At 38.7% G+C, this 13156-nt stretch overlaps 3 protein-coding genes and 1 long non-coding RNA gene across 4 annotated transcripts; 1 reads left to right on the forward strand and 3 right to left on the reverse strand.

Annotated features, from left to right (window-relative positions):
• Positions 1 to 1725: 1725 nt before the first annotated feature.
• LOC141825178 (uncharacterized) lies at positions 1726 to 3122 on the reverse strand. Its single transcript, XR_012601484.1, has 3 exons — positions 3050 to 3122; positions 2829 to 2960; positions 1726 to 1849 (listed from the first exon to the last, which is right to left on the reverse strand). It is a non-coding gene; the product is annotated as an uncharacterized LOC141825178 (long non-coding RNA).
• Positions 3123 to 4127: 1005 nt separating this feature from the next.
• Positions 4128 to 6970, reverse strand: LOC141824226 (endoglucanase 9-like). Its single transcript, XM_074711471.1, has 6 exons — positions 6214 to 6970; positions 5789 to 6096; positions 5244 to 5702; positions 5027 to 5162; positions 4781 to 4953; positions 4128 to 4706 (listed from the first exon to the last, which is right to left on the reverse strand). The coding sequence occupies exons 1-6, from the start codon at positions 6605 to 6607 to the stop codon at positions 4308 to 4310; spliced, it is 1869 nt and encodes a 622-aa protein (XP_074567572.1). The 5' UTR covers positions 6608 to 6970; the 3' UTR covers positions 4128 to 4307.
• Positions 6971 to 7458: 488 nt separating this feature from the next.
• Positions 7459 to 10194, reverse strand: LOC141822663 (uncharacterized). Its single transcript, XM_074709996.1, has 4 exons — positions 10130 to 10194; positions 9894 to 10011; positions 8111 to 8202; positions 7459 to 7794 (listed from the first exon to the last, which is right to left on the reverse strand). Exons 1-4 carry the CDS (start codon positions 10143 to 10145, stop codon positions 7730 to 7732), a joined length of 291 nt encoding a protein of 96 aa, XP_074566097.1. The 5' UTR covers positions 10146 to 10194; the 3' UTR covers positions 7459 to 7729.
• Positions 10195 to 10492: 298 nt separating this feature from the next.
• Positions 10493 to 12950, forward strand: LOC141825244 (DNA-directed RNA polymerase subunit 10-like protein). The gene is made up of 4 exons (XM_074712629.1): positions 10493 to 10659; positions 10813 to 10871; positions 12495 to 12589; positions 12677 to 12950. Exons 1-4 carry the CDS (start codon positions 10624 to 10626, stop codon positions 12700 to 12702), a joined length of 216 nt encoding a protein of 71 aa, XP_074568730.1. The 5' UTR covers positions 10493 to 10623; the 3' UTR covers positions 12703 to 12950.
• Positions 12951 to 13156: the final 206 nt, after the last annotated feature.

Here is a 13156-nt window from a genome sequence, read left to right on the forward strand (position 1 = left end):
CATCACCAATTGCTACACAAAATACATGTTACTACTATGCAATTCTAAGAAAAAATAACTAAATTATTGATTAATCATGTAGATAATTGATATTTAATAACATATAACATATAAACATGTCACTATTAATTAAATAAATAAAATTTAATTTAATTAGATCAAACAATGAGATACACGTCACGTTCCTGGAGGTCGTCCAAAAATTTTGACAGCATTTCCTCTGTAACAATGACATTCCCTGAATACATACAAAGACATACTGGCAGCACATGGCGCAGAAGTGATGACACGTCCTTTAACACACCATACATACATAAAAGATACCATATAGGGACACTACCATACAACTACTACTAACACATGCATATAACCAAAATAATATATTACATTTCCAAATGAAAACATACAACCACGAATGTAAATCCAGAAATTTTGGTACCACAACAAGTTTATAAGTCCACAACTACAACCATATCGATGCATACCAAACATATGCGGATCAAATCACGATCTTATAATCTTATAATAAGATAAGAACAAGAAATCTTTCTCGATCAATCCCTTTGCCCCTTATTTTTCGAGAATCAGAAAGATCCTTTTCGAGTTTGAATTTGTTCATTTGGAATCTGGGCTCTTCTATCTTCTACTTATTTTTTTTGAATATCTACTTATTTTTTTTTTTTTGCTTTATTCTTTTTTTCATTTCGATTTTCTTTGCCTCTCTTTTCTTTTTATTCCCTTCCACCATTCTTTAAGTTCCCATAGGTTTGTTGTTTGTTTGAGAGCATAGGTCATTTTCTTCAAGACCCTGGTGACTTCTCTGTATACGCTTCAGCATGATACTTATGAAATCTATCTGGTGATATGACAGATAGATAAGGCAAATATACTGGCAGTCAGGCAGTCAGGATTAACAGCTTAAAGAAAATTGAATTAAATATGCCAGCAAGAGAAAATATCCCAAATAATCCATACAAAATGTCAAGAAATCTTTTTGTCATCCACAACCAAAATTTAACAATAAAAATTCATCAAAACGAAACCAGCTGTACTGTAAGAAGTGAAACAAGCTCCTGATGCCACATTAGAAAGAGAAGGCATTTCCTCATCATGAAATACCGTCAACAGGGCTGCCCAGCTTATTGGTACAACCTCAGACCAGACTAAGACAAGGCAAATTTGTGAAAAGACAAGGTTAGATTTGCATGGTTTTAAAACTCGGTCTAGGCGACTGACTAAGCATTTACTTCTGGTTTTGAATTGTTTGGAAAGATAAAGATGATAAAATAAGAAGCTAAGAAATCAACATCATCCATATAGTAGACCACTGGCAGACTGGAAGTGGAGCCAATAGAAGAGTCGGCATTCGATCTCTTTGAACCCATAAAATGGACCACCAAAATCATATAGGAAGCAGATTTCTTTTCAAGGCATTACTCAATTCATAGGTGCAAGATCCAGATTTGTCAACAAAAGTATTAGGACAACTGAAAATGAGATGCAATGGAAAAGTTAATCAAGTAGTAGCATTTGGTATAAAAGGAAAACTACAAGTATGTCATACAAATTATGCAAAGGAAATATAATGAACACAAGAGAGAACTAGAATATCCCCAACACTAAGCTTAAAGGTTATATGAGTCTATGTCATATAAACAAAATACGAAAAATGAAAGTAATGCATTTTTTGTGAAAAACATAAAAGCAGGAGTTACATTTGGAAGCCAAGACATTATAACTTTGCCACGAATGCACAAGAAAGACTCAGTTCAAGATGCAGTGTTTCTACATTATACGAACCAGTGAATAAAAATTCTCCAGATGTCCAATTGGAAGCAATGACTGTATCCTGAGCACAAAAAATAAAACACAAGTTAGATATCAAGTTAGTGTATCAAATGAAATGATTTGAATGGTAACAGATAGGTAAATAACTGATACTAGTAGTACTTTAGGTATAAATAACGAAGACTTGTTTAGAGTACTGTTAAAAAATTTCTTAGTAGTAAAGATTAGAATGCAATGTTTTCGTACTAAAAGATGAATGGTTCAATTACCAAAAGCAACACCTAATGCAGCCCAAATTGATCACAAAAATCACATAAAAGACTGAGACAAAATTAATGAAAAAAAAGTGATAACTATCTCACACTTAGGAAAAAGAAATCACACAGGGACACAGAGGTTAATTAAAGAGAAATTTCATCAATCAAAGCTGCTTATTACATAACACAAAAGCATTTTTTATATGCTCAATCCTAATGAAAACTAGGAAATAAATAAGCAAATTGAGAATAACAATTATTCAATTAATGGACTACCAAATTAAAAGATAACAAAAAAACACTATAAATTACGAAACAACTCGAAACCATAATTTGAAATTCAAACTATGAATCTTATTGCTAATCTGCATCAATTCCTTCTTCTCCAACAAAAAATAAATGAAGGGTGCTAGATAGACAAGATGTTATCCAGAAACATTCCCAAAACAAAACAGGCATGTACTTCTATTAATTAAAGATAGACAACAAACAGCTAAAGGTTTCAAAATATTCACTTGCAACGCTAAATGCATTCCTAAACAACTACATTGAACGACTGAACTAAAACCTCAAGCAAGACACACGCCAACAGTTTTATAATAAATGAAAAGTGAACAGTGCTTGCCATAATTTTTATGAGGAAAATAGATTTCAGTCCAAGCTTCAGAGATTGAGGTATAGAACCAACCTAGACAAAATACTTATTTCAACTTGTGCTCTTAACAACGATATACTTATTTTGATGAGTAAAGAGTTGCAGCGCAACTTGCTCGGCATACTTACCTCACAGCAACAACATTAACCGTACCAGGTCCTACGCATCGCAGATTGAAAATAGAACAGAAATCAAACCCTATCGACGAGCAATCTCTTATTGTAATCATGCAACGGCATGAAACCTCTCAGATCGAAACCCTAAACCGAGATCAATCCGACAAAGGAGGTAAGACGCCAAAAACAACGCAACAAAGATCGGAAAGGGCATAGATAGCGGAAGATCATACCCCACGAATTCAAGGGAATGAATGATCTTTCGACGCACAAAGGAGAGCTGGGAGTGAACCTCCAATCCGCGACGAGCGAAATGGAATTGGGATCGTTTATAAACGACTCAAATTTTTTTTTACCGAAATTATTTATTTTCTGATAAAAACTTATTAAATTATTCTCTTCTAGTAAATTTAGATAATGTTAAAAATAATATTTGTTTTATTTTTTTATCAGTCTTCAAATTTTGTATTTTAAAACGAATATTTTTTTTATAAATACTTCAGCATTTAATATCTCTTTAAAAAAATCTTCTTAAAGTTTTATTAATGTAAATGCCTCTTTAAATTTCATATTTTATGGTCAAGCTAGTCTCTCTCAAAAATTAAAATAAATTACAGAAATATTTAAAAGAATAAAAATTAGATATTTTAGAGCAAAGTGAAATTCTTAAAAAGTATTATGATATTAATAAAACCTTCTGAATAAATTTTTTTAATTATTAAGTCTAGCCTTCTAGTGATCGAGCCCGGTTTAAGCTATAGAATCAGACCGAAGGAGGGTGACTCGGCCCACAAACAAGACCAACCGAACAAAGTGACCAAACAAGATGAAGAAAGCAACTACAAGTCTACAAATTAAGAGATTTGAAATTGTGTGTGACTCACGCTGTGTGACCCAATGAGCAACATAGCCGATCCATCATCGTTGCCGCCACCCTCGCCATGCCGTCTGGCCACCACCGACCGCCGGTCTAGACACAATCGACGCACCGCTTCGGCCGGCGTCGGATTCTGATCGGAATCCGACGCAATTTGGTGGGAACGCAATCCGCAGTGACACGTGCCGGATTCCAACCAAATTGCATCGGATTCCGGCCACAATCCGATCAGAATCCGATGCTCGCCAATGCACCGACGAGAAGCACGTCGATCGCGCCCGAGTTGGCGATTGACGATGACCGGACGGTGCGGCGAGCGCGAAACACTGTACATTCTCATATTTGGACGATCGGATCTGACGTGCGATCGCGTGATGAACGATAGATCACATGGAGCTCACGGAGAGTCGCCCAGAATATCAAACTCCACAAACTGAAATTCAAGCTTAATTCTATATATCTTATTACACGGCCATGATTTAACACTGACAAAAATATGCAGCTCTCAAATTGAAAGTAGGCTGTCTTCCAACTTTCCACAAAGGAATTCAATCGACCATTGCACTACAAGGATCATCATCGTACACGTAAAAGAACTAGAATCCTCTCCTATCTCATGGCTTCCACGCCGTCGGCGGCGGCGGAGGGTTCGGAAACATCGGCGGGACAGCCGAGAACATGGTGTTCTTGTCCACTCCATTGGCCTCACCGGACAGAGCCACCAGGGCGGCGACTAAACCGGCGTTGCCCGCGAGCGTCGGCTCGGTGTAATTGTAGTTTGTCCGGACATCGCGGAACCCGTCGTGCCTGTCAGGGCCTGCAACCATCGCTCCGACGACGGTGTTCGGGTTCGGCTTCTTCGTGTCCCTCCACTTCCACCCCCCTTTACAGCCGTACTTCACCCCGTTCTTCGGAATCGAGGCGCCGCGGTGATGAACGTGCTTCGGGTACCGTCCTCCGAATCCGACGACGTAGCTCATCTTCTGGGGGTTCTTCCCAAGGATGTAGTCGATCTGCCATGAACAGAGAACTCAAACAGTCTGAATCTGTATCGAATAGGTTGTGGGACAAAGACTGAAGAACATGCCTGGGTTCGCGCAAAGTCGCGGAGGACGCCGGTGGAGAAGAAATTCGGGCCGCAGTACCACCCTGGAGAATCGGAGGCTTCAAGGTAGTCGCTGTAGAGAGCTGCGAGGAAAGCCGCATTGACGACGTACTGCAGGGGCTGAGGCCTTCCATGGTTTAGCTGTATCAAGCCTCCTGCAAGTGCCTCTGGATCAGCGATTTGATGGGAAAAACTGCAGAGCGGAGTTGCAGATGGAAAATTTCAAACCTTTTGTTCTGTTGAAAGTGTTGAAGACTGGAAGGTAAGAACACATGATGATTCCAGTCTGGTTGTGGAAAGTTTTCAGGATTTCTTCATAAGGGTACCCTGGGCTCAAGAACAATCTCAATCTACTGAGAAGTACCTGCAAAAGAAAAAGATTAGGGAAATCCAAGAAAGTCGACAGAAGAAGAAGAAGTATGATCAAAACGGAAGCTTAAATTACTTGAGCACCAGTCAGCTTGTTGTCCCAACTGAGGACTCCGTAGTCCGGTCCTCCCCAGAAAGCGCCGGCATGCTTTGCGAGCGTCGGGTGGGTGGCCAGCTGAAGGAAGGACGAATTGCCGGTGGCGAGGTACATCCAGGAGCCACCCCACACGAATTCGTCCCAGTAGCTAGTAGAATTGTAGAAGACTGCTGCGTCGGAGCCGCCGCCACTGTACCGCCCCCTTTGCTCTCTCGAGAACTTGAAGAGTGTGGCAGCGCCGTGGACGAGCTTCTGAGAGTAGGCTTTGTTGTCCTTGAAGACGATGGATGCTGAAGCCAGAGCAGCCGCCATCTCGGCCGCGAGGTCGGAACAACTGTGGCACTCGAGGACCGGCCTCGGGTAGTCGATGTCTTCCGGTCTCATCCAGCAATAGTGGTCGTTTGGAGTTGTACCACCGGAAGTGTCTCCTTGCCCAACCTACCGTAAGTTTGAATTCATCAGAATTGACCCCAGATTTTCCTTAATCTTGGTTTGGATGATGAAATGGATGCTTTCCCCCCTACCTGGGCAGCGATGCGATCGATTGTGTCAGCTGAGGAATTGAAGGTCTTGAGGAGGTAGTCGACGCCCCACTTGATGATCTCCTTGACATGGCCGAGCTCGCCGGCGGCCTCGTACTTGGCACTGTACTCGATCACGCTCCAGCTAAGCATGGTCATGGCGAAGGAAGAAGGGAAGTTGAACTTGATGGCGTCGCCGGCGTCGTAGAATCCTCCCACAAGGCTCCTCCCGTGGGACGGATCCGAGATGCCATCCTTCATCCCGGAGTTCCCCCTCCATGACACGTTGTTGTGCTTCGGAATCGGTCCAGCTGCAAAAGAAATCGTCAAAAAATGCCATTAAAATCTCGTCTTTCACTCAGAAAACCCATCAAAATCGGAGCTTTGGAGCAGATCTCTGCAGGCATTTGGGAAAAGGGTTCGCTCACATCGCTGTGCGTTGAAGAACATGAGGGCCTTGTGGAGCGCGAGGGTGTAGTTGTCCGGCGGCGGACGAGGGCGGTGGTGGCGCGGCACAGTTTTGACGATGAGCGTGATGAGGCCGGCTAGCGCGGCGGTGGCAACGATCGCCCCAACGGTCCAGAGGAAGAGCTTGCGGCTGACGATGAGGCACCCCAAGTCGACGTACTTCTTCTTCTTCTTCCCCTGGTCGCCGGGCCCGGCGAGCAGCCAGCTCTGCTGCGTCTCGTCCAGTTGCCGCGACGTCATCGACAGCGCCGCCCGGTCCAGGTCCAGGTTCCGGCTCCGGTCATCGTCAGTGGCCGAGTCCGCGTGCGAGATCTCCAGCGGCCCGCCCCACGGATCACGCCCGTACATACTCATCCTCCCCCCTCCTCCCTCCCCACTCAAAATCACAGTTTTTCCTCCCCTTTCTCCCCTTCGCCCTTTTTTAGACGCGCAAGGCGAGAGTTTGGTGGAAGCTCACAGCAGAGAAGATTGGAAGCAACGCAAGCGGAGAGCTACAAGGACTTTTATAAAAATTTCCTTCTCCTCTCAGAATGGAGTGGGTGGTGGTGGCAAGCAGCTGGTGAGATTGAGCCCCGCCGCTTGAGTGCTGGAGACGGCGACAGTGGCCAGCAAAACAAGTGATAAGCTTAGAAGAAAAAGCTAACTGCTTTGATGAATTTTCCAGCTGGAAATCGAAGCTTTCTGTAGGATCTAAGCAGGGGTCAACATTAGCGAAATCTGGTGGGACGACGACAACGTTCATGAACTGGACCGATGCCCGCGACGTGTGGAATTGAGCTCGTCGCATCACATGGGGGTGAGGCAGCCCGCATAGTTTATTCTGTGCCAGCCTCGGCCATTGATTAATCCTGAAGCCAGTGTGTGGGACCAGCGTTCGGTCCCAATTAATGTATTCCCATTTAGTTGTATTAAAATAATATATTTGTTGCAGAATGCTAAAATATAAATAATTAAAATAAATATCAATTAATTGTCGATCCTAAAATAAATATACAGCTCATTTCGCGATGTTAGACAGATGTTTAGATTGTATCGATATTTAAGTTTATTATCAAAGAATTAGCAATATAATTTATATTTAGTATGAACTAATGCTTGATAAGATTATGAAAATTTTTAGACAAATATAAGTTTTAACGCGATCATTAAATTAGACAAAGCAATACAAAGTAGCAATTTATTATACCTGTTATGAACAACAGGGAACGTAATAATAGCATTAGATCTTATGATTTGTAAGAAGTACATGATTTAGCAATCATAAAAGACAATCTTCTGATTCTGTTTACTTCAGTAATCTACATTAGTTCTAACTCAAAACTATATATAAAGCACAAGTGACTGAAGCTGATAGCGAAGTAGAGACTTATCAACCAATCCACCCACTGATTAGTATTACATACTCATCGATTTACAAGCTGGTTAACATCCATTCAGGAATTTCTACAACCAAATCGTGCCTCACAATCGTCGTCGTCATACATTGCTCTGCTTGTATAACTTTGTATCCAGAACTTGCTTCCCACACATAGCACAGACTCCTGGATAGAAAAGGATAGAAGTTAGTGAACATCTTCTGAAGCTTAAATGTGCCAGAATTTTAAAAAAGAAAGATATACATGACATATACAGTGACGAAACTGAAAATGATATCGCTACTAGGAAATTAGAATCAAGCACACAAAAGAAGTTTTCTAATAACTGATTACAATCGAGAGTCTACACAATAAACTCAATGATTGGAACTCCAAATAAAGTTTGACAAAGCAATTGAAACTAAAGACAGTGTCACATTGAAAACACTTATTCCACAAGAGAATACTTAATCAACTAATAGAATAGAATAGAATGACTTGCCTTTAGAGTATGCACAAGTGTGACAATACTTCGCATCTTGATGCACTTGTTGTTTGCAAATTACACACTTGGTGTCTCCATAAGGTGTCCATCTGAGGAATTAGAAAAGGCCAAATTTGTTTGTTGTTAGCATGACATTTATCATCAGCATCAGCATCATAATCAAGCCATATAAATCCCAACTAGCATGAGGAATAATTTATAAAAACACTACATTAGTTTATATATTTATAGAAATTTCATCCTCAACTTTGAGTAGTAACTATTTTATACACCAATTGATACATTTGTAAGAAATCTCTACAGCCACTGTGTTTTTGCCAGATATAAGTTAAATTGTTGATTTGATAGGTTGAATTGCCATATCACACATCTTTTTAATCGAGAGAAATAATGGTAAGTCGGTGAAAATCTAACAAAAATTATATAGTTCAACAAAATTTAGTTAAATTCTCTCAAATCATTCACTTGATTCATAACTCATATACAATAATTTAGTGTGTCATGTTCTAAGAATTTGAGTGCAACATTAAACTATTCTAAATTCACATGTTCATAGTATACATTCTCAAATCAGCCACTTGATTAAAAGTCATGTCATAGTATAACTTACTTTTAGTCTGTTTCATGAATTTAACTTGTAATTAGACAGAAAATAGTGATGATGCCACAAACATGACCGGTTAGAATGCCCTAGATCAAGTTTTAGAAAGAATGTAATTCTATATGAGAGATGAAAATATATTCTGTAGCACAAAAGCACTACATTCGGATCATGCACTTGTACCAAATAATAGGATAATTATTTTTAAAAATTCAATTTCATGCTCCACTAAATATAAATGCTTTCAAACTTTTCTTGTGGATGATTAAACTTATGCACTTTACTAAACAAGATAATCACTATAAACTATGTTCACCCAAAGAATTTCTCTCAGAGCCCCTTTCTAAATTTGTATACAAATCTAGGAACATATAATTGAATACTAATTAAGGTTTGGTGGTACAGATTTCATCCTGGTTAGTGTTAATGGGCACATTTTTTTTATTTGGTACCAAATAAAACCGCAACAATGATCCCAAGCCAGGAGAAAAAGAGATTGAGTATTGCATTGGGCCTTGAAAATCACCATTAAGAGTGATTAACTAATTTGCATATACCTACCCAAACCCACCCATTGAATTCAATGGATATCTACTAAACTATATCTAATTAAAGAGGTACCAAGTACCAACATAAACATTTCATTTTGAAAAGAATTAAATAAAATTGCATATTCGTGATATCGTGGAGTAAATTATGCTCTTAGAGAGTCAATGACAAATGAAGATCTAGTAAAGATTACTAGAAAGCAACTAAACATAAGAAGATAGTCTAGAAGCAAACATTTTTTTCCTGCCAAACTGACTCCTTATTCTAAGATGAGTTGGCCAATTATAGATTAAAGTACGAGACGTATATTGCAACGTAATTACCTCTATGGATGAAATTAGGATCTCGAAACTTCACATCAGAAAGAAAATTTTCAGATTGGACAACATAACTAAGGCAATAGATTATTTGCGGAATCCAAAAATCTAAGGAATTGAAGTTTGAAATTATCAGAGATAATCTATATCAATCAACTCAACGCACACAAACCCTAACATCAAAGAATCAAGATGAAATTTTAATCTAAACTTAACAAACAGCAGCCAAAAGCAGCAATGTAAAGAGAGAGTGACAAAAAACAAAGAGAAAATTAAATCAAAATAGAAAAACGTTCCCAATTTGTGAGACGACCTATTCTTCTTAGAGAGAAGCTTGTTCTCGTTGATCTTTCGTCCTCCGCCCTCGGTAGTGTTGCTTGCTCCCTCCTTCCACTTGTCCGGAACGATCACCTTTCCTAGCTTCTTCTCGCCTACCAAAACAGGAACCAACAGATAGAACCAAAGATGCAACCTGATGCTCGAACAACCATAAAAGGAGAAACCAAGACGTAGTGCTTGAAGTGATAGCAGAGAGGGGAGAGGAATTACACTTCTGGCACACCATGATCGCCCTCCGTTCCAACGGAGGAGGAAATAAGCAAAGGTCGAGAGTCGAAGGCTGCACAAAACAAATCGAGAAAGGGCGATATGTAAACACTATTCTTATTGATCACGTGCGTGATTGCGAACTCACGTGACATTTTCAACTTAAAATCAATTTCTATAATAATTTGAAAGAGTAAAATAGATACTTAATTTCTATAATAAAAATGTTAAAAGACAAAGTTTTGATATTAATAAAATTTTAAGGATATTTTTAAGGAAATCTTAAACTAATGGAGTATTTTGATAATTCTCATATATAAGCATCCCAATCCCAAACCCTAACCAAATCTTCTCACAATCTCCCGTTCCATTGCCTACCCCCGTCCCACGCGACGAACTCCCTCGATCTCTCGCCGCCCCTCTTCCGGCTCTTCTCTCTGCTGCGCCGGCGTCCCCTCTCCGGTTCTCCCTCTTATCTATTTTCCAAACTTGACAAGATGATCATCCCGGTGCGCTGCTTCACCTGCGGCAAGGTAACGCTCTATCTAATTTCTTTCTAAATCAGCACACTTTGCTTAGCCTTGTTTTAGGGTTTCGTTGTTTTTGACTGCCTGTATAAGAGGACCTTTTTGCCGAAAAATTATTGAGAACTGATCATGGTTGTTGTTTGTTCGCTCTTCGCGTAGGTGATTGGGAACAAATGGGATACGTATCTAGATCTTCTGCAGGCGGATTACACTGAAGGGTGATATTCTTTTTTTATATATATTATTTTTTAATGGACGTTCGCTTGATTTTCAGAGTGGTTTTCATGTTTTTAGTAAGGAAATTGATTATTGACATCATTCAACAAATTATTTGGGTGAATATGAATGATAATTTAATAACACGTGTATTTTGGGTCTGGTTATGATCGGGTGAGAAAGATATACAATCTTCATTTTGACACAATCAAGTTCTTCAAAGATTTATCATGCTAAATTATTACAATGGAGGGGAGCCTTGACGCAACGGTAAAGTTGTTGTCATGTGACCTGGAGGTCATGGGATCGAGTTTTGGAAATAGCCTTTTGCAAAGCAGGGTTAGAATGCATATAATAGACTCTTCACCGAGATCTCACATTGGCAGGAGCTTCGTGCATCAGGCTGTTTTTTTTCCAAGTTCTTCAAAGATTTATCATGCTAAACTATTACAGCTTGTAAGATGGTTAGGATTGTTATACACAACCTTGTTTTTCTCTCTTTTAGATAAAGATTTTGCTTGCACTATTCAACAATAATGATAGAATAAAAAGATGTACTCAGATTTTTGAGGGAGCATGGAGTGCTTGGACTATTGTATGTTAAACTTGTATGACCAAACATAGAATTGAGAGTATCGAGAAGTTAAGAAACAACATAGATAAAACCTTGGTGTATCAGTGGCCCTACTAGGAAAATTTGAAAAAAAATTGTATTACATACATGACAAATCATATTATTATTTGACAATTTATTAAAATAGGTTAATGGTGTAAGTAGGGTAGAGAAGATAAATAAAAACTAGAACAATAAAAAAATGATTATCTGATATGGTATTGTTAAATATATGTTGTAGCTGAATGGCACAAGGCATATATGTGCTGGACCTGCTCTAAATATTGTGCACTTGGGACTGTCCATTGGTTTAATAGTTAGGATTGTTATAAATGTTTGCAACTGATTAGGCTAGCTTCTGGCGACTTATTAGGTTGTTATCTTCTTACATGTTAACATGAAGAAGTGAGCTAGTTTCTGGTGATTTGTTAGGCTGGTATTCATAAGGGGTGATACAACGTTAGAGGTGACAAGTACCAGATGGGTTCTAGTTTTCCTTGGTTTTGTTTCCTTGCGAAAATGCTGGAAATGGAAGGATACAAAGTTTCAAACCTGTCAAATAATCTAATTGTCCTTTTGTTTTAGAAATATTTTATCTACCAACACACTATCTGCTCAATAGTCATCTCTGCTAACACTCTATGTTTATCTTCTTAGGTAACGCTGCACCTATTAGTTGCATTATAATTGCAGTATTTATGTCATTTAACAAGAAAACAATGACCACACAAATTCTTGTCCTCCCAAATAAAATGTGTGGTGGAAAAGTTAATCATTACACATTGATATATGTGAAAAATAAAATTTATTGGTGTTACTATTACTATGAATATCGTATTATTTATTAATAGCAGAAAATAGATTATGATCTAATAAATTAGTTATTTAATATTATTATTTGATTACTCAGATAACCTATTAATAATTGTATCTAAATATTCATATTATTAAATTCGATAGTTAAATTATTCAGTCATCATCATCTAAATTATTTTGGATTAATTTCTAAAAGAGATGCTCTGGATGCTGTGGGCTTGGTTCGCTACTGCTGTAGGAGAATGCTCATGACCCATGTTGATCTCATCGAAAAACTACTCAACTACAACAGTAAGTTATTGCTGCACAGTCATCATCTGCTGCTACTTCATAAGTTGTCATCTTTTGACCTATTTAATCTGGTTTTTGTGTTACTAGCTCTTGAGAAGACAGAGGCGAGCTAATGAAGATGGCAAATGGAATCAGTTCATCCATAGTATCAGCATGCATCATCGAATCATACTTTAGTTTGCATGATGTCATTGAATCAATATCCGTACTGTGTCTGATTAGTATGAATTGTGTGAAGTTCCAAACTACTCCTTGATGACTTGATCTAATTAATGTGTGTTTATATGCTTTGTTCCGTGTTTTTAATTGGCATATGGACTCTACTTTTTAAATGTTTTTCAGTTGAGATTATTCTTATTAATCGTGATGTTAACTTTAATTCATCTTGTTGGATCGGAAAGGATGCCTTAAAAGTCCAACTATGGCTGCTGGTCGGAGGTAAAACTTTATCAATCCCCAGTAAAGATTGTAGAAGATACTATAAACAGTTCAACGAATTTGCTATATTCATGCCTCAGCTGCATCCATGATTACGCATTCAGCGATTTTGCAATACCACTAGAACGA

This window comes from Curcuma longa, chromosome 3, assembly GCF_044706935.1.
Source record: "Curcuma longa cultivar G26 ecotype Majalengka, Jawa Barat chromosome 3, ITB_CL_G26_1.1, whole genome shotgun sequence".
In the NCBI taxonomy this organism is placed as follows: domain Eukaryota; kingdom Viridiplantae; phylum Streptophyta; class Magnoliopsida; order Zingiberales; family Zingiberaceae; genus Curcuma; species Curcuma longa.

Coding starts and splice junctions, on each gene's coding strand:
- LOC141824226 (XM_074711471.1), bottom strand. CDS start 6,607: ATGAGTATGTACGGGCGTGATCCGTGGGGCGGGCCGCTGGAGATCTCG. Junction 5,163..5,243: donor ACAAGCTGACTGGTGCTCAA/GTAATTTAAGCT, acceptor TTTCTTTTGCAG/GTACTTCTCAGTAGATTGAG. Junction 4,707..4,780: donor GCGACTTTGCGCGAACCCAG/GCATGTTCTTCA, acceptor TGTTCATGGCAG/ATCGACTACATCCTTGGGAA.
- LOC141822663 (XM_074709996.1), bottom strand. Junction 8,203..9,893: donor CTTCTCTCTAAGAAGAATAG/GTCGTCTCACAA, acceptor CTAATTCCTCAG/ATGGACACCTTATGGAGACA. Junction 7,795..8,110: donor CACTTGTGCATACTCTAAAG/GCAAGTCATTCT, acceptor TTTTCTATCCAG/GAGTCTGTGCTATGTGTGGG.
- LOC141825244 (XM_074712629.1), top strand. CDS start 10,624: ATGATCATCCCGGTGCGCTGCTTCACCTGCGGCAAG. Junction 10,660..10,812: donor GCTGCTTCACCTGCGGCAAG/GTAACGCTCTAT, acceptor CTCTTCGCGTAG/GTGATTGGGAACAAATGGGA. Junction 10,872..12,494: donor CAGGCGGATTACACTGAAGG/GTGATATTCTTT, acceptor AATTTCTAAAAG/AGATGCTCTGGATGCTGTGG.